The sequence below is a fragment of the Chiloscyllium plagiosum genome, unplaced genomic scaffold (assembly GCF_037043375.1).
Source record: "Chiloscyllium plagiosum isolate Xiang-an unplaced genomic scaffold, Cpla_swu_hap1 HiC_scaffold_9, whole genome shotgun sequence".
Taxonomy (NCBI): domain Eukaryota; kingdom Metazoa; phylum Chordata; class Chondrichthyes; order Orectolobiformes; family Hemiscylliidae; genus Chiloscyllium; species Chiloscyllium plagiosum.
In genome coordinates this window covers 6,639,407-6,666,709 of record NW_028270147.1, presented here as the reverse complement: position 1 = coordinate 6,666,709, position 27,303 = coordinate 6,639,407, and the positions used below count along the sequence as shown (strand labels likewise).

The following is a 27,303-nucleotide window of genomic DNA, read 5'->3' as shown; positions in this document are numbered from 1 at the left end:
TTTTAAAAGTGAGCAAGAGTAAGTGGAAATGGCAGGAAAATGATGTTCATTCAGAGAGCTCGTGTCGCGAGATGGGCTGAACGGCCTCTCCCTTTATTGAGCGAGGATGTGTCATTCCTCCCTCTCGCCAGCAGGGAGCGCGACGGGAACGCACGACGTCACGCGCCTTCTCCCGGAAACGGAAGCGGGCGGTGGGGTCAGCGGTGTCAGCAGCGCCAGCGGAGGCGAGGAGAAAGATGGCGGCCGCGAGGAAGCGCGAGCGGCCGGGCCCGGAGCCGGAGCCCGAGGCCCAGGCCCAGGCCCAGGCCGGTCCCGGCTCCGGCTCCGGGCCGCCGCCCGCCCCACAGTTCCCGCCCACCTTCAGTATCTCCGAGATCAAAAACAAACAGCGGCGGCAGTTCATGTTCCAGCGGTGGAAGCGGGCCCGGCGGCAGGTGGGGGAGGGGAAGGAGGGAGAGGGGGGTGTGGGGGCGGGGCTTGTGTGGGGCAGGGTTTGGGGTCGGTGGGTTGTGGGGGAGGGGCTTGTGGGGGGTAGGTGGGTTGTGGGGGCGGGGCTTGTGTGGGGGCAGGGTTTGGGGTCGGTGGGTTGTGGGGGCGGGGCTTGTGGGGGGTAGGTGGGTTGTGGGGGCGGGGCTCGTGGGGGGCAGGGTTTGGGGTCGGTGGGTTGTGGGGGCGGGGCTTGTGGGGGGTAGGTGGGTTGTGGGGGCGGGGCTCGTGGGGGGCAGGGTTTGGGGTCGGTGGGTTGTGGGGGCGGGGCTTGTGGGGGGTAGGTGGGTTGTGGGGGCGGGGCTCGTGGGGGGCAGGGTTTGGGGTCGGTGGGTTGTGGGGGCGGGGCTTGTGGGGGGTAGGTGGGTTGTGGGGGCGGGGCTTGTGTGGGGGCAGGGTTTGGGGTAGGTGGGTTGTGGGGGCGGGGCTTGTGGGGGGTAGGTGGGTTGTGGGGGTGGGGCTCGTGGGGGGCAGGGTTTGGGGTAGGTGGGTTGTGGGGGCAGGGCTTGTGTGGGGGCAGGGTTTGGGGTAGGTGGGTTGTGGGGGCAGGGCTTGTGTGGGGGTAGGTGGGTTGTGGGGGCGGGGCTTGTGGGGGGCAGGGTTTGGGGTAGGTGGGTTGTGGGGGTGGGGCTTGTGGGGGGGCAGGTGGGGTGTGGGGGAGGGGCTTGTGTGGGGGCAGGATTTGGGGTAGGTGGGTTGTGGGGGCGGGGCTTGTGGAGGGAGGAGTTGTTGGGGATGGGTGAGTTGTGTGAGGAAGGGGGGGGTACGCAGGGGAAGGGTTAGGGTGGGAGCAGATGTGGTTGGGGTAGAGAGGAGTGAGGGGTGAAGTAGAGAAGGGGGGTGGGGTTATTGTTGTCCCGCCCCCCCCCCAAGCAAAATGCTCAGAGAGACAATATAGTTTTACCTCCTTCATCTTTATTCCTGGCCCTGGAGGGGGAGAGAGAACAATCACCCATGTGCACAGAGACATGAGTTCTCAATCTTCTCTGGAATAGTAGCTTCTTAATGAATGATATATTTTACAGGGAGGTGCCATCCAGATTGATTGGGTGACCGTTGCAATCAATGAGTGTCAATAGCAAAGATAAAACCATCTGATGTTACACATTGAATGTTCTTAACCATAACTAGCTTCACATAATGAATACTTTTCACCTTGTTAAACTGAACTTACAATATTGCTTCCAATATTGTTAAATGGGGGTGGGGGATTAGAGTGGGAGCAGGTGTAGTTGGGGTACAGAAGAGTGAGGGGTGGGGTAGGGAGAGTGTACGTGAGGGAGGGAGTGCTTGGGAACGGGGGTGAGGATGGAGGGGGAATGGGGATGGGAGGAGTTGAGAGGAGTGTGGGGAGAGTGCAAGGGTGGAGAAAGAGGTGCTGGGAGGGTGAAGAGAGAATGGAGATAGTGGAGGGAGATGGGGTGGTGGTGTGCAAGAGACCAGAGGGGTTGGCAATGAGTGTGTTGGGGGGGCGAGGAGCCGGTGAGGGTAGAGGATGTGAGTTGTATGGTGCCAGATGCGATTAATGGTGATGAAGGGAGAAAGGGGGGGGGGGGGGATTGTGACAGAGTAGCGGGGGCATAGGCCTGGGGTCTAGATGTACCAAGGCCAGTTGGAGATAACACGAAAGAGTGAGTGTGAAAATTGCTTGAGAGAGTGGGTGAAGTGAAGGAAATTAGCAAGGAGGAATCTGGAAACAGAGATCTGCATTTATATCACGTTTTTAATGACCACTGGACTTTTCCAATATTTTACATCTGATGCACTGCTGTCTCTGTCATACTGTAGGGAACATGTCAAGTTTTCTTGAAGATTTCAAGTATATTACTAGATAATCTGTATTTTTAAATTACTTATTGAGAGAGAAATATTTGGACTGGTATTGGAGTGAATTCCCCTGCTGTTTTTTGTTTCAAAATTGTGCCATTGAGACCTGTTGTATTCAATATCTTGTGTGAAAGACTATCTTTGACATCCCAGCAGAGGAGCAAAGGTGAGGGTGCTACATGCTAAACCAGAGCTGACATGAATGCGAGTTACAGTGGGAGTGTTTAGGATTTGAAGAGCATTTTGCGAAAGAGGGGAAGTGTACATCAGGTGTGGGTGGGAGAGAGGTGTGAGGAACAGGCGCTGAGGAGGAATGGGCTGGGAAAGAGATGTGGCTAAGCTGACTGTGAGAGAGAGGAGTGGGTATACCAGTGGGTGATAGGTGGGTGAATAGGACATGGGCATTGTTGACTGGGCCAGCATTAATTGCCCGTCCCCGGTTGCCCTTGAGTAGGTGGCGGTGAGCTGTCTTCTTGAACGTCAGTGATCCATGTTGCATGGGGCACCCACAATGCTTTTAAGAGGACAGTTCCAGAATCATGACCCAGCAACAGTGAAGGAACAACAGCATATTTCCAAGTAAGCTGCTCAAAATCACTATCTCAGAGCAACTAGGGTCGAGCAACAAAAGCTGGTGCAGCCACAGACGCCCACATTCCGCAAATGAGTTTTTTAAAAAAACTGTCAGGGTGGCAAGTGGCTTGGAGGGGGACTTGCAGGTTGTGGTGTTCTCATGTGTCCTTCTGAGCGACAAGGTTCACTGGTTTGGAAGGGGCTGGCTGAACAACTTGAGTGAGTTATTGTAGTGCATCTTGTAGTTGGACACACCACTGCTGTTTCTGAATATGATATCAATCAAGTGGGCTGCAATATCTTGGATGGTGTCCACTTTTTGAATATGGGAGTTGTAGCCAGGCGAATGGAGAGTATTCCATCCTACTCCTTGCAGATTGTGGATAGGTTTTGGTGAGTCGGGAGGTGAATTTATTGATGCAGGAATCCGAGCTTCTGATCTGCTTTTGTAGCCATGATGTATATTTGGCTAGTCCAGCTCAGTTTCTGGTTTACCCTTCTCCCCGGATGTTAACGGTGTTGAATGTCAAGGGGATGGTTAGAATCCATCTTGTTGAAAAGAAGTGAAGTACTTTTTGGAGTGTGACCTTTATGTTAGGGTGTGATGCAGATATGAGACACGTGTAACGAGAGGAGCAGGGAGGAGAGGAGGAGGATGGGAAATGAGTGAAGGAATCCCCTTCAGTTTCTTGTGGGTGTACTGAGTTGGGTGTCGATGGTAGAAGGTTCTGAATAATTGTCTGAGATGGTTTTAAAGTCTCTTCATTGTCATTTCTCTGCAGCTTCTGTCATGATCAGCTATCCGGTTACCCCTGCCAATTCCCTTCTCATTCACCTTAATTTTATTTTGTTTCAGGGCTCCGGAGAGTTTAGGCTAACCTATAATTTAGCTTTGGCAATGCTCATTTAATGTTATTGTGATAACAAAAGAGGAACTCAGCAGGTTTGACAGCATCTGCAGAGAGCAAAACAGAATTAACTTTTGAATCCAAGATGACTCTTAGGAACCCCACTGTCAGAGAATCTTAGAAAACAGGACCAAGAATGGGTATGAAACTGCCCACTGTTTAGCATGGTCATGGATTTTGGTTATTTCACTGCTGTATATGTGTGTTTGATTTCTCAGTTTATCTATTGATGGTAATCGTTGCTCAGTGTAAAACGGATGGTTTGGGCAATAAAGTTAGAGACAAATAATATCTATTTCTTGTGTATCAGCACAATGTGTAAATAGTTCAGTTTAGGATAGTTGTCTAGTTATTAAAGGTATGGAGGAAATGGGGATAAGTGCATGAAAATGGCGGTGAGGTTGAGGTCAGCCATGATCTAATTGTGTGTCAGAGCAGGATCGAGGGGCCCAATGGCCTGTTCCTGCTATTTCATGTGTTCTACTTCAATCACTTCAAGGCCTTCAAGAAGTACAGTCCGCACTCTTTGAGACAGATGCTCCACATCAGCTTGGAGGATGGGCGTGGGAACATCAGCTAACAGCACCAGTATCGAAGCTTTGTATGATCACAGCCAACTCTACAGGGCCAGCCACATGCTTAGGATGCCTGAGTACTGACTGGCCAAAGCAAATCTTCTCTGGCCAGTTCAAGGAAGGCAGTCAAACAAGAGGAGGGCAAAGGAAGTGTTTCAAAAACTCCATGGAGGCTTCCCTCAAGAAATGCAGCATAGACTCAATGCCTGGGTTTTTCACTTAGAAAGGTATTTTGTGTTGGCGTTTTGTTCACAAGAATGGTCCTATACAAGTGAAGGGAAGGTCTTTTAGAACCGAGATAAGGAGAAACTTCCTCAGTCAGAGAGTGGGGGATCTATGGAATTCACTACCACAGAAGGCTCTGGAGGCCAGGTCATTGAGTATATTTAAGACGGGAGGTTGTTTCTTGATTGTCAAAGGGATCAAGAGTTAGGGGGAGAAATTGGGAAAATGGGATTGAGAAATTTATCAGCTGTAATTGAATGGTGGAGCAGACTCAATGGGCTGAATGGTCTAATTTCTGCTCCTATGTCTTATGGCACATTTTGGGCCGAAGGGCCTGTTCCGTGCTCTACTGTTCTTTGTTCTTTAAGTTGTTTAGGTAATTGATAGGCTATTGAAGGACAGAGGAGCAAAACGATATGGGAACAGGCACACAATAGGCTAAGATTGCACAGTGAAACTAGAATTTTTTTATGAAACTGGCAACATCTATGGGGAGAAGGCAGATATAATATTTCAAGTCTGGTGACTCTTTTATCTGTTCTGACCGGCTGAGTTTCACCAGCAGTTTCTGTTTTTGTTCCGGATCTCCAGCATCGGCAGTTCTTTGTTTTATTATGAGCTAAGGTTCCTGCTTGTTTCGAGGAAAGGATTGAACAGTCTCATTTCTTTGTAATAGATGTAAACTAAAAAGACAGAGGTGATTCACTGCTTAGACTGTCATCGTTTTAAGTATTAATTTTGGTGACTTAGACTATTTCTGGTTTTTCTCATGTTTTACATGTTGATAAGAGCTATAAAAACATTGCTATTTTATATCTGTCTGGACAGATTTGGAATTACTTCACATCAATGATGAAGGATTTCGTAATTTTGAGGGATAGAAGGCAGAAATGTTTTCCTTCTGGAAATCCAACTGTGACAGCAATCCTTACCTCAAAAATAAAACATCAGTTTTCCATAACTGCCCGCTGCTGTTGGCAGGAATAGGCTGCTGGGCTCCTTGGGTCTACTCCATCCTTGGTTAGGATCATGTCTGATCTGACATTCCTCATGTCCACATTCCTGCTTTTCCACCTTAACTTCAACTGATCCAGAATCTTATCTAGTTCTGAGTAAGGTCGGTCACGTTAACTCTGATTTCTCTCTACTGGTGCTGTCAGTTCTACTGAAACTTTGCAAACACTTCTGTTTTTGTTTCAGATTTCCAGCATCTAAAGTTCTTTCCATTTTTTAATCCCATACATTTCAGCATTAAACATACACAAGGACTCTGCCCCCACAGCTTTCCATAACAAGGAGTTCCAAAGACACTCAACTGACTGAGAGAAGAAATTCCCTTTGCCTCAGTCTTCAATTGGCATCTCTTTAATCTGAGTCTATGTCCTCTAGTTCTAGACTCTCCCATGAGGGTGAAACATGTTCTTAGCATTTACTCTGTCAAACGCTTGTATATTTCAATGAGATCACCCCTCAATCTTCTAAACCGGAGTGAGTAAAATCCAACCTGATCAGCCTTTGTTCATAAGACCCATCCCTTCAGACCGGGCCACCCTATTGAACCTTCTCTGATCTGTCTCCAGTGAAATGATATCTTTCCTTAAATAAGGAGACCAGAACTGCCGACCGTACTCCAGATGTGGTCTCCCCAGTACCTTGTACAGTCAAGAAAGACTTCCCTGCTCTTATACTCCAACTCCCTTGAAATAAGCCCTGGCATTACATTACCCTTCCGGATTACCTGCTGCCCATGTGTGCTAACTTTCTGTGTTTTAATGCCTGACTTCCCCCAAGTCCCTTTGTGTTGTAGCTTTCTGCAGTTTTTCTGTTCTGGTTGGAATCTTTAAACGAGGGTGTCTCTCTGAAAGTAGTGAGATACTTGCCATGCAAATATTCTGTGGCATTTAAATAGCTCTGTTTGAAAATGTAAATGTCCTCCTGGTTAATTTGGATACATTGCCACTTGTCTTTAAGGCTATTATCAGCTTATGGTTCCAATATTTTTAAAACTGGTTTAATCTGTCATCCGATACATATTCTGTGACATTTTATCATGGGGGTATATAGGTTTGCTGAAATTTTCACTCTATTATCTTTAGCCATGAGAAACACCTTTTGTATCTTTATTTTGTATCTACAGGTGGACCAGAGAAAATATTTTGGCCCACTTGGTATTAAAATGAAACACAAAGACTTGTAAGTCGATCTCTGGTAGTGGGAGGAATTTAAAGTGTTGTGTTACAGCTAAGCTGTCAGAGGAATTTTGGTCACTGTTAGCTGGGTTCATATATTAGAACTGCCTCTGCCTACTTAAGTTGCTGTGCCCATGAAGATACTCCAGGAGCTTGGCTAGGTTACTTTGCAGAATCTTGTAGCTTCTGTTGCCTGGAAGGACAGACCAAAGGGCTGAAGTTATATTGGGGGAGTATGGCATTGTCAGGAGAGCCCTTTCGCAATGGATGACAAAATAAAAATCACCCCCATGCTATTTGAAGAAGCATGGGGGCAGTTCTTCTGGCACTTCACTCAGTCTTTTGATAGATGCCACCAGATATATTTTAATTAGTGAGTTTTGAGAAGATTTGTAGCTCAGATTGAGGTTCTGGATGTAGGTTTGCTCGCTGAGCTGGAAGGTTCATTTCCAGACGTTTCGTTACCCTACTAGGTAACATTTTCAGTGGACCTCAGGTGAAGCAGTGCTGAAAATTCCTGCTTTCTATTTATATGTTTGGGTTTCTTTGGGTTGGTGATGTCATTTCCTGTGGTGAAATCTCTTCCTGTTCCTTTTGTCAGGGGGTGGTAGATGGGGTCTAACTCGACGTGTTTGTTGATAGAGTTCTGGTTAGAATGCCATACTTCTAGAAATTCTAGAAACAATTGAATTTGTTTCGATCGGGAAGGGGCATATTTTCTTAATCCTTGCTTTACAGGTAGTATGTTCGGGCAGTGTGCAAATCAGCTGCCAATTTTATCTACTTGGTCTCAGGCAGATAAGTTAATTCAGAAAAGCCGATGGAGGATGCTTATGAAATGTCGGTTCTTTCTTTGCCAATACCGTAAACAGTCGTCGTGACAGCACTGTGCTTAGGAAAACAAACACAAGTATGTTCTAATTTATTTCCTTCTATGTTGCAATTGGTGAGGAAGCTCACGGCATTTGAAAGTCTAGGTGGTTCAGAACCCTTTCATGTCAGTGTATGCAAATATTTAACAGGTGTTTTAGTGACATTATGAAAGATGAATTTATTTTCTCTCACAGGAGCTGTATTTTCAGTTTTTTTTTTAAGGCTTCTTGCTTTATAATCAGTGTGCTCACTAAGGAATGCCTTCGGAATGTCTTGTATCTCAGTCTAACCGCAATAACGTTCTCTGACATTAAAATGTTTCTGGAGGAGAATTGTTCCTGTTTTTGTTGAATTGTCACTGTCTCTTTGAGCCTGCTCATCAAAGGTTGCAGGTACGAGGTTTGTCTGCAGGCTGGGCATCTCTCTCTACCACTGAGACTCTGGTCATTTGCTGACCTGAGCCTCTGGTTGTCCTTGGTGTCAGAAACATTGTCAAAAAGAATGGTTTTGGTGCTACTGATTGCTCCCAATTTATACTCAGGTTGACATTTCAGAGAAGTACTGAGAGGAATGCTGCATTATGAAGAAATGCTGCATTTTAAAAACCAAGTGGACATCAAAGCACCAGTTTGAAGTAGAGCTGTAACTATATAAAAGAGAGAAGAAAATGGAATGACTTAACTGTATTGGAACATTTGACAGAATAATAGATTCTTTAACTACTAAACAGTAACTGTTCCAATACAGTAACATCCCATAAACACAGCCGTTGCAATGCAAATTCAGGAAAATAGGTTGTCTCGCAGGCAATTCTCCAGTCTGGGAGGAAAAACATCAAAAAAACTGTGTGAGAGAGGAGGGAGAGAAGAACAAAGAAAATTTACAGCCCAGGAACAGGCCCTTCAGCCCTTCAAGCCTGAGCCAATCCAAATGTATTGTCTAAACCTGTCAGTCAATTCCTAAGCATCTGTATCCCTCTGCTCCCCACTTCTCATGCATCTGTCCAGACGCATCTTAAATGAATCTACCGCGCCTGCCTCTACCACCTCTGCTGGCAACGCGTTCCAAACACCCACCACCCTCTGTGTGAAGTACTTGCCATGTGTATCCCCCTTAAACTTTTCACCTCTCGCCTTGAGAGCATGATCTCTGATTATTGAATCCTTCACCCTGGGGAAAAAGCTTGTCTCTATCCACCCTGTCTATACCCTTCATGATTTTGTAAACCTCAATCAGGTCCCCCCTCAATCTCCTTTTTTCTAATGAAAATAAACCTAACCTACTCAACCTCTCTTCGTAGCTAGCACCTTCCATACCAGGCAACATCCTCGTAAACCTTCTCTGCACCCTCTCCAAAGCGTCCACATCCTTTTGGTAATGTGGCGCCCAGAACTGTACACTGTATTCTAAATGTGGCTGAACCAATGTCTTGTACAACTTTAACATGACTTGCCAGCTCTTATACTCAATACCCCGTCCAATGAAGGCAAGCATACTATATGCCTTCTTGACCACTCTATCCACCTGTGCAGCAACCTTCAGGGTACAATGGATCTGCACTCACAGATCTCTCTGCCCATCAACCTTTCCCAAGGCTCTTCCATTCATTGTATAATTAATTCTAGAATTAGAATTGCCTGAATGCATCACCTCACATTTGTCTGGATTGAAAACCATCTGCCACTTTTCCGCCTAACTCTCCAGTCTATCTGTATCCTCCTGTATTCTCTGACTGTCCCTTATGCTTTCTGCTACTCCACCAATCTTTATGTCATCTGCAAACTTGCTGATCATACCAACAGTGCCCTCTTTCAGATCATTTATGTATATCACAAACAACAGTGACCCCAATACTGACCCCTGTGGAACACCACTGGTCACCTTTCTCCATTTCGAGAAACTCCCATCAACTACTACTCTCTGTCTCCTGTTGCTCAACCAGTTCTTTATCCACCGAGCTAGAACACCCTGCAAACCATGTGACTTCACTTTCTCCATTAGTTTAACACGGGGAACCTTATCAAATGCCTTACTAAAGTCCATGTAAATGACATCAACAGCCCTTCCTTCATCTATCAATTTGGTCACTTCCTCGAAGAACTCTATTAAGTTGGTAAGGGACGATCTCCCCCGCACAAAACCATGTTGCCCATCACTGATAAACCCATTCTTTTCTAAATATAAATAGATCCTATCTCTCAGTCCCTTTCCAGCAACTTCCCCACCACTGACGTCAGGCTCACTAGTCTATAGTTACCCGGAATATCCCTACTACCCGTCTTGTACAGGGGGACAACATAAGGTACCTTCCAGTCCTCCGGCACCTCATCTGTATTTAAGGATGCCACAAAGATATCTGTCAGGGCCCCAGCTATTTCCTCTCTCGCCTCCCATAGCAACCTGGGATAGATCCCATCTGGTCCTGGGGATTTGTCTACCTTAATAACCTCTAGCATACCCAACACATCTTCCCTCCTTATGCCAACATGGTCCAGACTAATCAAACTTCTATCTCTAATCTCAAGATTTATCATGATCCTCTCCTCAGTGAACACTGATGCAAAGTAATCATTCAGAATCTCGCCCATTCTCAAAGGTTCGACACACAGCCTTCCTTTGTTATCCTTTAATGGACCAATCCTTTCTCTAGTTACCAGCTTGCTTCTTATATAAGAATAAAATGCTTTGGGATTTTCCTTAATTCTGTTCGCCAAAGCTATTTCATGACCACTTTTTGCCCGTTCGGTTCCTCGTTTAAGACTTGTCCTGCTCTTCTGATATTCCTCCAGGGCCCGTTCTGTTCTTAGCTGCCTAGACCTTATGTACGCTTCCCTTTTCCTCTTGGCTGGTCGGACAATGTCTCCTGTCATCCACGGTTCACGAATCTTGCCCTTCCTATCCTTTGCCTTCAACGGGACATACCTATCCTGCATTATCTTTAACCTATGTTTGAAAGCCTCCCACATCTCAAATGTGGACCCCTCTTTAAATAGCTGTGTCCAATCCACATTTCCCAGCTCCTTCCTAATTTTGATATAATTGGCCTTAGCCCAGTTTAGTACTCTTCCCTTAGGACCACTCTCTTCTTTATCTAAGAGTATTCTAAAACTTGCAGAATTGTGGTCACTGTCCCCAAAGAAATCCCCCACCGCAACTTCTACCACCTGTCCTGGCTCGTTCCCCAATACCAGGTCCAATATGGCCCCTTCCCTCGTCGGACTATTGACATACTGCTCTAGAAAACTCTCCTGGATGCTTCTTACAAATTCTACCCCATCCAGACCTCTGACATTAAGTGTATCCCAGTCAATGTTGGGAAAATTAAAATCTCCCATCACCCCTACCCTATTCGTTTACATCTTTCCATAATCTGTTTACCCATTTGTTCTTTTACTTCATGCTCACTTGGGAGGTCTGTAATACAGTCCCAACAATGTATCTGCACCCTTCTTATTTCTCAGCTCCACCCATAATGCCTCACTACCCAAGACCTCCATAGTGTGCTCCTTTAGCACAGCCGTGATGTCATCCCTGACCAGCAATGCAACTCCAACCCCCTTTTTTACTTCCCTCCCTGTCCTGTCTGAAGCGTCTATCTCCTGGAACATTTAGTTGCCAATCATCAAGCCCTTCCTTCAACCAAGTCTCTGTGATTGCAATAACATCATACTCCCAGGCACCAATCCAAGCCCTAAGTTCACCTCCCTTACACACTATACTCCTTCCATTAAAGTGGATGCATTTCAGGCCACCAGTTCTTTTGCACTCATCTGCTCCCTGCCTACTCTTCCCTTTATTAATGCTATCTTCATAATCCTTACAGTCTCCAGTCTCCACCTCGCTGTCGACTTGTTTTCTCTTCTGGTTCCCAGTCCCCTGCCACATTAGTTTAAAACCTCCCCAACAGCAGAAACTCCCCCAAGGACATTGGTTCCAGTCTGGTTCAGGTGTAGACCGTCCCTTTTGTGATAGTCCTACCTTCCCCAGAACCGGTCCCAATGTCCAACAAATTTGAACCCTTCCCTCCTGCACGTCTCTCAAGCCACGTGTCCATCCTGCCTATACGCTGGCTAGCACATGGCACTGGTAGTAATCACGAGATCACTACCTTTTGAGGTCCTCCTCTTTAACTTCTATCCTAGCTCCCTGAATTCTTCTTTCAGGACCTCATCTCGCTTTCTACTTATATCATTGGTGCCTATATGCACCAAGACAACTGGCTGTTCACCCTCCCCTTTTAGAATGCTCTGCAGCCATTCGGTGACATCCCTGACCTGAGCGGCAACATACCACCCGGGAGTCCCGTTTTCAGCCCCAGAACTGCCTGTCTACTCCCCTCACAATAAAATCCCCTATGACTAAGGCGCAACGAGTCTTTTTCTCACCCTTCTGAACAGCAATGCCCACCACGGTGCCATGATCCTGGCAACTGCTGCCCTCCCCTGGTGAGCCATCTCCCCCAACAGTATCCAAAACAGTATACCTGTTTTGGAGGGAGATGACCGCATAGGGCACCTGCACTGCCTTCCTATTCATTTTCTGCCTTTTGGTCACCCATCCACTGTCTCCCTGAGCAACTCTAACCTGCGGTGTGACCAGTTCACTAAACGTGCTATCCCCGACCTCCTCAGAATCGCAGATGCTCCACAGTGAGTCCATCCGCAGCTCCAGAGCCGTCATGTGATCAAACAAGAGCTGCAGCTGGACACGCTTCTTGCAAGTGTAAGAGTCAGGAACGTCAGACACGTTCCTAAGCTCCCACATCAAGCAAGAGGCACATGCCACGGGTCTGAGGTCCCCTGCCATTGTAAGCTTACCTTTATATGAACTAACTAAAACCAAACAATGCACTTAAATAAATGAAAAAGATAGATAAGAAGTAAAAGCCTTACCTTACAGGGTCTTTTTCTTCCGGTTAGAGGATTGGGGCGGGAGGGAGATACTACACGTGTTGTATCTCTGGTTTAGCCACTGCCCAAATATATATTACCTTCCCGGCAGCCTTCGCTTCACTCCTTCTTCTCTCCTCGTCGCTCTGGCAACATGGAGGCTCGACTCCCGAAGTAAGTCCCCTTTTATGTGGGAAAACTTACCCGTACCCTAGCTTTTATCTTATCCGTACCCTAGCAGAGAGGGAAAACAGCTTCACGTCCAGCTTCAAGATCTGAGCAACTGCTACTGATAAACTAAAACTAGAAATCCTAGTTCTACAGGAGCTTGCCCCTCCCATTCAGACAGCTTCTATTATCCTAACCTTTTTTAAAAAAAACCCAAGGTGCCTCAACCTGTTTACTTTATGGACTTTCAATAGACAGCTCTGACTTAAAACTTCTCTTCAAAACAAAACCCAGGACAAAATGCACCTCTTAAAGTCATAGCATTGTCACAATTCCATTGAACTTTCTCAGTACTTAATTACATTTAATGGTTTTCCCTTTGAGTCTTGAGGTCATGCCTTTCCCTCAAGCCTTGAACTTCAGTGCTGACCCTAAGCAGACTCTCAACATGCTGTTTCTTCCACTGATCTTTCCATTGTTCTTCAGAAAGAATTGAAACATTTATAGATCAATAATTTATAGATTAATATTTGTACTTGTGGTTCAGTCAAGTTTAGACCTGATGGATAGGTGAAGACCAGGTTGTATTGTTCTTGCTGATTTTATATGATTCAAACCCATTTGACAATTTAATCCATTGTTGTTATTCAGGAGCAACTGGCAGCTAAAAAGAAACGGCAGAAGGAGAGGGAGGCACTTGGAGACAAGGTAACTATCTCATTTTGTACAAGTTTAAATGTCTATTTTTCTTTGGGATGTGAGCAATGCAGGCAAGGCCAGGAATTTTTTGCCATATCCCTAAATGCCCTTGAACGGAGTGGCTGCTAGGGGCATTTCAGAGGGCAGTTAAAAGTCACCTGTATCGCTGTGTGTCTGGAGTCAACTGTAGGCCAGACCTTGTAAGGACGGCAGAGTTTCTTCCTTCAAAGGTATTTGTAAACTAAATGAGATTTTACAACAATTAACAATGGCTTCGGAGATAATAGTCACCATTACTGAGTTTTGAATTAAAAATCAGTTTTTCATTCCAGGCTTTGTTTGTTGAATGTAAATTCCTCAGCAGCTGTGATGAGATTTGATCCTGTCCCCCCAGGAGTGTTGATCTGGGTCCTTTATTAGCTGAGTGGCATTTCCACAACACCACTATTCCCTGATACCCACCATTGTGCTCTCGACTTCAGTTATGGAAGTGGAATTGAGTAGAGTAGAGAACATGTAGGTGAGATTTACTAAAAATGCTCAACGCCATGAGAGGTTTTGGTAGAATAATTGAAGAGAAACCATATCCAGGGGCAAGAGGGGCTGCAAACCCATGGTCATGGACCCTTTGTTTAAAGAATGACCCAAGTTTAATTAAACAAGGGCTAAGGGTTGGAAGTGTGAAGATTTGGATGTCCCATACCTTGATTAGTTAGGGACAATGACACTAAAATTGAAAGTGTAGTGGACAGTGAAGAAGATTACCTCAGTACAATAGGATGTTTGTCAGATGGCCCAATGGGCTGAGGAGTGGCAGATGGAGTTTAATTTAGATAAATGTGAGGTGCTGCATTTTGGAAAGGCAAATCAGGCCACAACTTATACACTTAATGGTAAGGTCCTATGGAATGTTGCTGAACTAAGAGACCTGGGAGTTCCTTGAAAGTGGAGTGGTAGATAGATAGGATAGTGAAGAAGGTGTTTAGGATGCTGCCTTTATTGGTCAGTGCATTGAGTGTAGGAGTTGGGAAGTCATGTTGCAGCTGTACAGGACATTGGTTAGGCCACTTTTGGAATACTGCATTCAATTCTGGTCTCCCTGCTATAGGAAAGATATTGTTGCCAGGGTTGGAGATTTGAGCTACAAAGAGAGACTGAATAGACTGGGCCTGTTTTCCCTGAAGCATCTGAGGCTGAGGGGTGACCATAGAGGTTTATAAAATCAAGAGGAGCATGGATAGGGTAAACAGACAAGGTCTTTCCCCTGGTGTGAGGGAGTTCAAAACTCAAGGGTATAAGTTTAAGGTGAGGGAGGAAGATTTAAAAAGGGCCTAAGGGGCAGTTTTTTCACACAGAGGGCGATGCGTGTATGGAATGACCTGCCAGAGGAGGTGGTGGAGGCTGGTACAATTACAGTAGTTCCCCTCATACCCGCGAGGGATACGTTCCAGGGCCTACTGTGGATAGGAGTGAGCCCATTCTTGTAAATGGGAAAGTACCTTCCCTGCAGCCTCCTTGTCTCTGGTTCTGGAACGTTCCCTTTTTAAATGTTCGGGCCATGGGTAACTGAAACTGCCGAAAATGATTCTGTGGGTACAGGAATCGTCCTGTACAACATTTAAAAGGCATCTGGATGGGTATGTGAACAGGAGGGATATGGGCCGAATGGTGGCAAATGGGACTAGATTTATTTAGTGTGTCTGGTTGGCATGGATAGGTTGGACTGAAGGGTCTATTTCTGTGCCGTACATCTCTATGACTATAATCAAAATTGTGGTTATAATTATTTTAGGCATAAAATATTCATTTGTCTCTTGTGGAAACAAATATAAGGTAATTAGCAAAAGAACTTGAGGCAGTATAAGGTGAAACATGTTCATGCAGCAAGTTGCCAAGATTTGGAGTGTAGCGGCTGAAAAGGTGATGGTGTGGTTTTAGTAAACATACATTCAAAAGGAAATTGGGTAACTATTGAAGTGGAATAGTTTGCAGAGCAATGGGGAAGCTGAAATGATTTGGATAGATACCATGCAGGGCATACCAGCACCAAGGGCCCACCACTACCACCTTCTGTGCTGCACAATCCTATGTTGCTGTTCACTACAAACTTTATTGAATGTAAACACCCTTGGCATTGAAGGAGCTAGAACGTTGCTCCCATTTGGGTTCACGGTTTAGCCCACTTGTTTTCACAAATGCCCAGAAAAAGTGGGGTGGAAACTCAATACTAAGGTTAGGGTGTTCAGAGCTGATGCCAAAAAGACCAATTTTCTCAATGGGTTGTGGAGACGTGAAAGTCAACTCAAAAAATTTGCAGACGTCAATTGACAATTTTAGATGTTTTTAGTCAATCTGCGCACTTGTTACAATGTATATATGAGGTAGGTAGGACTTGAACCCTGGATGTCCTGGCCCAGAGGTAGACAGTACTGCTCCATCACAGAAGCCCTACCGTAAACAATGTTAAACTGAGATTGGTAGAATTTTATTCCGACACTAAGGCCAATTGTTGCCAAGTAACCTGGTATAGTTTTAGATCGTTCTGATTTATTTTTGTACGTAGCTGTACCAGAGGTTGGTTCGGGCAGGGAGTGGGATTGGTTTCTATATTTAAGCTGCATAATAGTTGTTTGGTAGTACAGAACTTAAATATTGTTTATAAAAGAAACACATTTTGTCAAAGCGATTGTCTTGGACAATCAGGACAATTCACAAGAAGCAAACAAAATAGAGATATACAGTATGAAAGAAGAGTGCTGACTGGATAGTAGACTGGTAGAGGTTTTGTCATGGAGAATGCACCTCCAAGCTCTGTTTAAATTTTAAATGGCAGGGTTGATTGACTGGAGTAACCAGCACATGTCCAATCATGGAATCAGTTGGTTGTGAGTATGTTCAGACTGTTGGGTACAGTCAATACCTAGTTTGTTGTGAACTGCTGTTGGGATATGGTATTTGATACAATCCACCAGTCTCTGAGACTTATGGTTCGCACAGACACTGAAATTTATAGCACATGCCTCATTGTGATAGGCAACGTCTGTTTGGCTTAACAATAGCATCCTGCTAGTGGTGACCATCACTCGTGTTGCTGCTGCACAGTGTGAACTCACCAACTTCGTCTGTTGCTGAAACTGCAGATGTAAATTTGTTATATATCTTAAGTCATTCCGTATGCAGTAGGAGAGTTTACTTTTTTAATTTCAGGAAGGGAAATGGCTGCTCATGTGAAGGTTTGTGGCTGAGCACACTGTGCAGCCTAAACTGACTTGGGGGAACTGTATGGGTTCATGTTTAAAAGCTGAACCATGACGTGCGAATCACTTGTCTTAAAGTGAAGGTAACCTTGCTGTTTCTGTCCAAGGCACCGCCAAAGCCAGTCCCAAAGACCATTGAAAACCAACGAGAGTATGATGAAACAACTGTCGACCCAAATGATGAGGAGGTAATTTTATAACTTCTGTCAAACTCCTTGTAAGCCTGTATGAGGCCCTTTCTGATGTGTTGTCCTTGCCATGATTTAATTGAATACGTAGTGTTTGTTCATATTACTGTTGAGTTTAACACCAATTAACTTCAATTTTGAACCTTTTAAATCCTTTCATCTGAGGTTCACTTTAATTGTCAAAGGGTGGGATCCACGTGCATCCTTTTACAATGGGTGTTGGCAAGGTTAGAGAGGAGAGGCATAGTTTTGATGCTCCTGTTTCCACAGAGAGTCCAGTATGTGGAAGACTCTTGTTTATAAGAGAGTTTATTTTCAAACGGAGATCTAGGTGAGATTGAAGCCAGACATATATAATCCTCTTGAGCAATCATGTGCATTTTCAGTCCGGAGAATGTAGATTTGTTTATTTAAACATAAAATTGATTTTCCACAGGTGGCTTTCGATGAAGCAACAGATGAATTTTCTTCCTACTTCAATCGACAAACAAGTCCGAAGATCCTTATTACCACATCTGACAGGCCTCGAGGGGTGTGTGCAAGTAAACAGTAACAGGGCAAGAGGTGTCTGCGAAAGGGGTGTTGGTGCCAATTTTTCTCTTAGTTGCACTGGCTCATGTACCTCTTATGACTCAGTCCTGAGAGAAGGTTCACTCTGTGTATAAGACTGGTTGGTTTGTTTCTCTCTCCCTCACCTTTCTCTCTCTCTCTCTCACACACTCTCTCTCACACTCTCTCTCACACTCTCTCTCACACTCTCTCTCACACTCTCTCTCACACTCTCTCTCACACTCTCTCTCACACTCTCTCTCACACTCTCTCTCACACTCTCTCTCACACTCTCTCTCACACTCTCTCTCACACTCTCTCTCACACTCTCTCTCACACTCTCTCTCACACTCTCTCTCACACTCTCTCTCACACTCTCTCTCACACTCTCTCTCACACTCTCTCTCACACTCTCTCTCACACTCTCTCTCACACTCTCTCTCACACTCTCTCTCACTCTCTCTCTCACTCTCTCTCTCACACTCTCTCTCTCTCTCTCTCACACTCTCTCTCTCTCTCTCTCTCACACTCTCTCTCTCTCTCTCTCTCACACTCTCTCTCTCTCTCTCTCTCACACTCTCTCTCTCTCTCTCTCTCTCTCTCTCTCTCTCTCTCTCTCTCTCTCTCCCCCAGAGTTTTGAGTTTGCTCTGGCACTTGACCTGCACAACCTCAGCATTCTCAATCTTTGATCCGCTCTTGTAGCCACAGTGTGGCTGGTCTGTTATGTTTCTGCTTGCCATGTTATTTGAACCCCGTACTCATCATGCATCAGCCTAGTTTAGATGGATTCCAGCAAGCCACAGGCTCTTAATTTCTCTGGGATTCCAGCATCTAGATGTGGTGGCCTTGGCCACCTCACATTTTACAATATGGAACGGTTTTATTTTTCAGAGAACAGTACGGTTATGTGAGCAGCTGGCAAAGGTAGTGCCAAACTCTCATGTCTACTACAGGAGGGGATTGGCTCTGAAAAAGATCATACCACAGTGTGTCGCCAGAGAGTTTACATACTTACTCGTCATCAATGAAAACCGAAAAGTACCAAGTATCTTTTACATTTGTGAGCTTGTTTGAAAACTTAGATGAGTTTTCTTCCAGGTTTTCAGTATTTTGATTTATTTTCAAGTGTCAATGTGTACGTTCATCTGTCATGAAGTTTGGATGTTACGGGGGGGTTTTTAAATGTTACTTATGTAGCACAAGGCTGGAATGGAGACTGGCGATGTAAAAATGCAGTGTCTTTCACTTTGTAGTACATTTCACTAGTGTACTTTGAATGAAAAATATAAGTGGGAATGTTTGGGACAACAAACTTGTGTTGAAAAGCTGAGCTAATCTGGTTGTGTGGTTTTGTAGGAGATGTTAGACTTTACAGCTTTGAACGGAACGGACTCAGTGTGGTGGAGTAATTTTAAGGCAGAGATAGTTAGTCACAATCTAACATGAGATTCAAAAGTTTTTTTTTTAATTTGTTCATCAGATGAGGGCATCACTGGGGAGGCCAGCATTTATTGCCCATCCCTAATTGCCCAGAGGGCAGTTGAGAGTTAATCACATTGCTGTGGTCTGGAGTCACGTTTAGACCAGACGAGGTGAGAATGGCAGATTTCCTCCCCTGAAGGAGATTGGTGAACCAGATGGCTTTTTTATGACAATCAACAATGGTTTCACGGTCATTAGTGGATTTTTAAATCCATTTTTGGATATTGAGTTCAAATTCCATCATCTGATTCGAACCGGGGTCTCCAGAACATTAGCTGAGTTTCTGGATTAGTAGTCTTGTGATAATACTACTAAGCCATTGCCTCCCCTTTAACTAGGTATGTGGGAGTGTGGAGTTGAAACGCCAGTCAGATCAGTTGTCATCTTATTAAATGGTGTGATAGGCTTACAGAGTTAATCGCATACTTCTCATTTGTATGTTGTAGCCCAGTGGTTAAAACCTGTAAAAGTTTGTAACGTTGAGCTTAATATTTTTATGACCACAAAAGCAGTCCCAGTTGTTTTTTTAAGCACAACCACTTCACTAATTTCCTTCTGTGGGCCCCTCCCTTGCCTGATAAACCTGAAACACCGGTCGCACACTTTGTGGCTGACACCCTTGCAGCTACGTTAGGATGTGTGAGATACTGTTGGTTTTTTTTTGTAAGTGAATGAGATGAGCTGAGCTGTCCTTGCCTCAAGGATTGTACATGACCTATGTGTAGGCATTTTCACCATCACCACCTTTTCTGTCGGGTGTTTGGCTGAGTCTTTGTGCAGCTATTTAGACCGCATCAAACCAATGTCAAAACTGGCTGAGCGATTCATCATAGCTGTGGGTTGCAAACAATTCAGAAGCTGAAAGATTAAAATCTAGCAATTGAGAGATTCACTAGATGTAGATCAGATGAGTACACTCAATATTGTGTGTATGCACAGGAATGACAATAATGCTTGAGTTCCCGTGTCATGTTTGTAGTGTTTCTGAAACTGAGAACTTTACAGAATTTCCCACAGAATGTCTATTCTATGTAATATTCTCTAGAGAATAGTCGCAGGTAGATAGGATAGTGAAGAAGGCGTTTGGTATGCTTTCCTTTATTGGTCAGAGTATTGAGTACAGGAGTTGGGAGGTCATGTTGCGGCTGTACAGGACATTGCTTAGGCCACTGTTGGAATATTGCGTGCAATTCTGGTCTCCTTCCTATCGGAAAGATGTTGTGAAACTTGAAAGGGTTCAGAAAAGATTTACAAGGATGTTCCAGGGTTGGAGGAATTGAGCTACAGGAAGAGGCTGAACAGGCTGGGGCTGTTTTCCCTGGAGCGTCGGAGGCTGAGGGGTGACCTTATAGGGGTTTCCAAAATTATGGGGGGCCTGGATAGGATAAGTAGGCAAAGTCTTTTCCCTGGGGTGGGGGAGTCCAGAACTAGAGGGCATAGGTTCAGGGTGAGAGGGGGAAAGATATAAAAGAGACCTAAGGGGCAACCTTTTCACGCATAGGGTCGTATGTGTATGGAATGAGCTGCCAGAGGATGTGGTGGAGGCTGGTACAATTGTAACATTTAAGAGGCATTTGGTTGGGTATATGAATAGGAAGGGTTTGGAGGGATATGGGCCAGGTGGTGGCAGGTGGGACTAGATTGGGTTGGGATATCTGGTCAGCATGGACGGGTTGGACCGAAGGGTCTGTTTCCGTGCCGTACATCTCTATGACTCTGAGAATAATAAAATATTCTGTCTCTGCAGGCTGTTCTGCTATAATGCACATTTCATCAGCACGAATTGGCTATAATGCAACTGACAAATTATGGATGATATGTCGATAATGTGAACTTTCTGCTGGACGGGTATATTAAATTCGCTGTTAGTGATTAGATTAGATTACAGTGTGGAAACAGGCCCTTCGGCCCAACAAGTCCACACCGACCCGCCAAAGCGTAACCCACCCATACCCCTACATTTCCCCCTTACCTAACACTACGGGCAATTTAGCATGGCCAATTCACCTGACCTGCACATCTTTGTGACTGTGGGAGGAAACCGGAGCACCCGGAGGAAACCCACGCAGACACAGGGCGAACGTGCAAATTCCACACAGTCAGTCGCCTGAGGCGGGAATTGAACCCGGGTCTCTGGCGCTGCGAGGCAGCAGTGCTAGCCACTGTGCCACCGTGCCGCCCACTATAGCAGTTTCCCATATCCTGATTTTCTATAATGTGAGGTCGCAGAGGAACATAGCTGTCGCATTATAACAGAGCGACCCTTGTTCAGCTTGGTCTCGTAGTTTATTTGTACATGGAATGTGGTTTATTGCCCATTGTTAATGCGCCTGGACAGCTACCTCCTTGAACTGCTGCAGGCCCTTGGAGTGGAGCACCTCGTACAGTGCTGTCAGGAATGGAGTCCCATGGACTTTGACCCAGCAATTCAATGTTCAGTATTTAATATTTAACACTGAATCTGCCCCCGGTTAATTATTTAGTGACAATTCTGTGTGGAACAATTATAGATGGTGGCTGATGATGCTGAGTTTTAGTCTCCGAATTCATCCACTGCCCCATAAGTTAAAAAGCAATTCGTCTTGGAGACTGAAGAGCAACTTGTTTTCCAGCTGATTATTTTGTGAAGTTTCTTGAAAATAAAACACCTATTTCCTTAACCAAGGCTGATAGATGGTTTAATTGTTAGCCACCTTCCCAATGGACCAACAGCGCATTTCAAGATGTCTAGTGTGCGTCTAGCAAAAGAACTGAAGGTGAGATATTGTGTGTACTGGGAGACAGGAATTGTAGAATTTTATTGTCCAACCTTTATACCTTATGTGATCTAATGTCCCACATTGAATCTCAATGAAATGTTGATGTTGCTGGGTTATCCTTAAAAATTGTTCACTGGTTGTGAGTGTCACTGGCCAGCACAGCATTTGTTGCCCAGTGCTATCTGGATTCAAATGTAGGTCAAATCAGATAAGGACAGTGTTCCTTCCTAAAGGACAATAGTGAACTAAGAAGGGTTTATATGACAATCGACAATGGTTATAAAGTTAGGCTATCTCTTCATTATGGATTTTATTGAATTAAAAGTTTGCCCATCTACCAACGTCTCTAGACTATTAGCCTGGAGTTCTACATTACGAACCCAGTGATATTACCAGTATCCTAAGCCGCCTCCTGTTAAGTTAATTATTTGGGTGAGTATTAATTGTGAGTGGATTATAGAGTTGCATTTTAGTTCCTGTTACATTTGAACTTTTCAACCAATACCACTAACAAATGGACAGAATGAAGGTATTTCACAAGGTGCAGGTCGATACACCGTTTCTAAACTAAAAGAACTTGCCAAATAATTGGACATAAGGGTACTGTATACATGACAATGGAGATCATACCCAAAGACTCTGTAGAGCTTCATTGATGTTTGCAGTCCTGATGTAGTCTATTTGAATATTTTAATTTCTCAAACAGTGACCAATTAAATCATTTAATAAGAAAGAACTCCAGATGCCGAAGGTCTGAAACAAAAGTAGAAATTGCTAGAGAAACTCGGCAGGTTCGGCAGCATCTGTGGAGAGAAAGCAGAGTTAATGTTTTGAGTCCAGTGACCCTTCTTCAGAAAAATGAATTAAACCAGTGGCTGAAAGGTTTTGTTGGAATAGATTTTTCTTGACATGACCAAAACCATTTTTTTAGGAGTGCATGATGCTTACTGAGCTATATAGCTTGTTCTGGAACACTTTTCAAAAGGAAGGTATAAAACAAATGTGTGATTTTATTTTTCATTTGCAGAGGAGAGGGAAGGATCCGTCAAACCACTCACCAGAAGTGATCCTAAACAATTTCTCTACCCGCCTGGGACACAGCATTGGGAGAATGTTTGCCTCTCTCTTTCCTTACAATCCACAGTTTGTGGGACGACAAGTGGTAACCTTTCATAACCAGCGTGATTACATATTCTTCAGATTTCACAGGTACACCTTGAAAAATATATTTTCTAGATTAGATTAGGTTACTTACAGTGTGGAAACAGATCCTTCAGCCCAACAAGTCCACACCGACCCTCCGAAGAGCAACCCACCCAGACCCATTCCCTTACATTTACCCCTTCACCTAACGCTACGGGCAATTTTAGCATGGCCAATTCACCTAACCTGCACATTTTTGGACTGTGGGAGTAAACCGAAACACCCAGAGGCAACCCACGCAGATACAGGGAGAATGTGCAAACTTCACACAGACAGTTGCCTGGGTATAATAAATTAAACCGTATTTATTATAATATTTCTACAAGTCCCTGTTAAAGTATTTTCAACTTGTTAGAAGCAAGGCAAAAATGATTCAGTAAGAATTGGATAAAATGTAACTTTACAGATTATTTGCATGTTTCTGAGGAAACATAATTTATAAAAGTCAGACATCTTGCATTCATTAGGGCTATTCACAATATACCAGTTGAAGGGAAATCAGCATTAATGTCAAATAGTCCCAATGAGAGTAAGACAGAACGTATTTTTTCAGTATTAATCTAGATATTTTTAGTCAGCCTGTTTAGACATGTTATAACACACCAAAGCAGATGGGACATGAATTTACGCCTTCTGACCCAAAGGTTGAGACACTACCACTGCACCACAAAAATCCCCTGAAACTGCATTACTATTGCAATGGGTGAATTCATTGTCATTTTGAAATCATAGACCCAGAGGGCAAAGAAGCAACTTAAATCTGAAAAGAAAGAAGCTCTTGCTTTGCCGACAGACATTCCAACAAAAAGGTGCATTGACAGTGAGTTAAACCACTCCCTATACCTTTCAGATTATAATCTGGAAGGCACTTCTGCAAAGACTTTCTTTTCATTTAAGGGTATAGCACATTGAAGGCAAGGCCTGTACGTATTATAGAACATAGAACATTACAGTGCAGTACAGGCCCTTCGGCCCCCGATGCTGTGCCGACTTGTGAAATTAATCTGATACCCATCTAACCTATACCATTCCATTATTATCCACGTGTATGTCCAATGCCCTTATTGTCCATCCTAATTACCTGGGGGTAGATGGTAGTTTGCATTCCACATGCAAACCACTCTGTGTAAGAAAAGGGAATTGCCCCCATGCCTTGACTTCTGTCTTCCCTGCTGTTACGGCCTCGCATGATGTTAATAGTACACAAGTGAGCTTCCAAATTGAAGAACCCTAACATTATTAACTATTGAGGTCAGATAATGAACACATTTGCAAATGTCTGCCTGTGTATTTTTAATACACAAAATAAAATACTTAATTTAAAAAGCATGAATTATATTAAAAACATGAAATCATAACCAGATTTAAAATCTCACTAATTCATAGTCATACAGCACAGAAACCGACCCTTCGGTGCAACCAGTCCATACCGACCATAATCCAAAACTAAACAAGTCCCAGCTGCCTGCACTTGGCACATATCCCTCCAAACATTTATTATTCATGTGCTTATCTAAATGTCTTTTAAACATTGGGACTGAACCTGCATCCACCACTTCCTCTGGAAGTTCATTCCACATGCAAGCCACTCTGTGTAACAAAACAAAAAATTGCCCCTCGTGTCTTTTTTAAATCTTTCCTCTCTCACCTTAAATATATGCCTCTAGTTTTGAAATCCCCCAAAATAAGGAAAAGACACCTGCTATTCACCTTATCTGTGCCCCTTGTGATTTTATAAACCTCTATAAGGTCACCCCTCAACCTCCTGCGCTCGAGTGAAAAACAAATCCTAGTCTATCCAGTTTCTCCTCATAATTCCAACCCTCCATTCCCAGCGACATCTGGTAAATCTCTTCTGAACCTGCTCCAGCTTAATAATAAACAGGTTGACAAGAACTGCAGAAGAGGCCTCATTGTCCTGTACAACTCAACATAATGTCCCAACTCCTATACTCTGATCTGAGCAATGAAGGCAAATGTGTTAAATGCCTTCTTAACCACCCTACCTACATGTGATGCAAACTTCAAATAATTATGTACATTTTATTAATTATTAGTTCCTTTTATCCCACCAATATATATACAAATACCAACCCCAGTGAAGATTTATTCCATCTGCACACTGAGTTCTTACTCAGGTTGGCACAGCTGCAACAGGCTTCTTTCAGGTAAATTTCTTTTGAAGCTTTTTCTTCAGCCGCTATCTCTCCCTGAGACGCCTAAAACAAACTCCAAGCTAAACTCATTGTTAGTTTAACTGAAGAGCAAAAGTTCCCTAAACTTTTCAGCAGGTTTACAAGATTTTTATTTACTGGAGAGTTTTAACGTTTGTGCCAGCACTTTCGGGTATACATATATACACATTAACAAACTCCCTTTTGGATTTTTCCGTGACCTCCTCGAAAGGCAATAGCACCATTTTTCCACTTTTTTAACACACTGAGCTACTCAACCCCTTCTCTTCAAATTACAGGTTATCAAACCTCATTGAAAACATGTATGCAACAGACCTCCAGACGTTTCAGAACCAAGCTCACAATAATGACCCTTCAGACTGAATGGAAACTAAAAGAGAGTCTGCCTCTTAAGGAACAAAATGCAAAATATAAATTAAAGTTGTACAGTGTTCCTAACAATGCGGTGTAAATACACAAACTGCCTGGGAAGGATGATAAAAACATATGAACTAGGAGTAGGCATAAACAATTCACCCCCTCGAGCCAGCTGTGTCATTTCATACAGTCATAGCTGATCTCATCCTGGCCTTAGGTCCACTTTCCTGCCCGCTCCACATCAACCTTTTACCCCTAATATAAATGCTACTTGTGCTGGGGATGCCCATATCCAATAAGTTAATAAGAACTTGTCAGGGTCGAGACAGAGAGATGCTAGTGGTCCAATACTCTGTACATTACTTTATTTAAACTTTCCCCTCTGTGCTATGCACCACCTTGACTCAGAGCTATATAGCTGTTTCTATGCAGTCACTGTGTCAAAATCCTGGAACTCCCTACTAGCATTGAGGGTCAAACCACTGCTCATGGACAGCAGCGATTCAAGAAGCATCTAACTTCCACCTTCACCAGGGCAGTTAGGAATGAGCAATAAAATGTGGACTCAGCCAGTGATGCTCACATCCTGTCAAGGAATGAAACGTATGAGCCTCCTCAGTCAGGACAATCCCCTCCTCCCAAGAACCTGTCTAAGTGCGCCTGTTTCCAATGAAGGAACTACGTTGAGCTGATGTCTGGAGTGAGTTAGAGTCAGATACTAACCGTGTTTTTGTTTTGAAGGTACATATTTAGAAATGAGAAGAAAGTGGGTCTTCAAGAACTTGGACCGCGTTTCACACTGAAACTGAGATCTTTACAGAAAGGGACCTTTGATTCAAAGTATGGAGAATATGAATGGATCCACAAGGTCAGCTATCAAGATTTCTTTTATGGCTTGAATAACGTTTACTATGACCTAGTCTATTTGGAAGAGTTTAGCAAACAATATTTTCCATTTAATTTTAATCCTGTAATCAAATTGACCCTGTTAGTGTCCCCAGTCACTGTCAATAGGATGCTGTAAATGTAATTTAAGATATTTTTAAAAAGAGTATTGAGAATATCTGTCAGGATTATAGTATATTTTACCATGTAAATTACTTCACTGTGTTGCTTTATGTAACGCAAGGGCAAGGATTTGAAAACTTGTTGCTATCAACACTGTGGTCTGAATTGTGGTCATGTATAAAGTGTAATTAGTTGTTCACTGGAGCCTTCTGGGATTAAGCTTGAAAATAGGGGCGAGTAAGGCCATTGAAAACATATTTAAAATGTCAGGGTTTGTTATGCTCCAGTGGTTCAAGAATGGATAAGGGAAACTTGTTTCATCAATTCCACAGTGCTCTCAATCCTTCAGCTGTTGGGTGGAGTGCAAAAATGTGCATTGTATAAACTCGCTGAGCGAAGGTGTTTAATACCTTTTTTAGTTGAGGAATGAATCCACAAACCGGGGCTAGGAGATTTACCTGTCACATACTGAGTGTGTGCAGAATGTTTTATTGCGTGCTGTCACTGACTGACTGTTGCTTTTCTCTCTCTTCAGCGTCATGAAATGGATACGAGTCGAAGGAAGTTTCACTTGTAAAGTCTGGTTTTCAGTGGGACTAGTCGAAGGCATGACGTAGGTCCCTTGGCAGCACTGCTTTTACACATTTCTTGCAGAATATCGGAAATCAAGCAAACTAAACAGTCCTCAGGGGACGTCAACTAGATTCTTTGAAAATAAATTCTGCAGAAGCTGGTTGCTGCAATCATTAGTATTGTCTCTGTCGAGAAATGTTACACTCTCAAATTTATGCATTCTTCCTTCCAGCCTGTTCTACAATAAAAGCTTCTTTGTATATGTACTTGTACAAAGGGATTTAAGTTTTGGAACAATTAAATTATTTCTTTGAATATA

At 43.9% G+C, this 27,303-nt stretch overlaps 1 protein-coding gene across 1 annotated transcript; it reads left to right on the top strand.

Moving 5' to 3' along the window:
• Positions 1–229: 229 nt before the first annotated feature.
• On the top strand, positions 230–27,303 carry rpf1 (ribosome production factor 1 homolog). The gene is made up of 9 exons (XM_087990380.1): positions 230–434; positions 13,365–13,421; positions 16,777–16,857; positions 17,294–17,389; positions 18,299–18,452; positions 21,563–21,645; positions 22,676–22,857; positions 26,145–26,271; positions 26,947–27,303. Exons 1-9 carry the CDS (start codon positions 237–239, stop codon positions 26,986–26,988), a joined length of 1,020 nt encoding a protein of 339 aa, XP_087846506.1. The 5' UTR covers positions 230–236; the 3' UTR covers positions 26,989–27,303.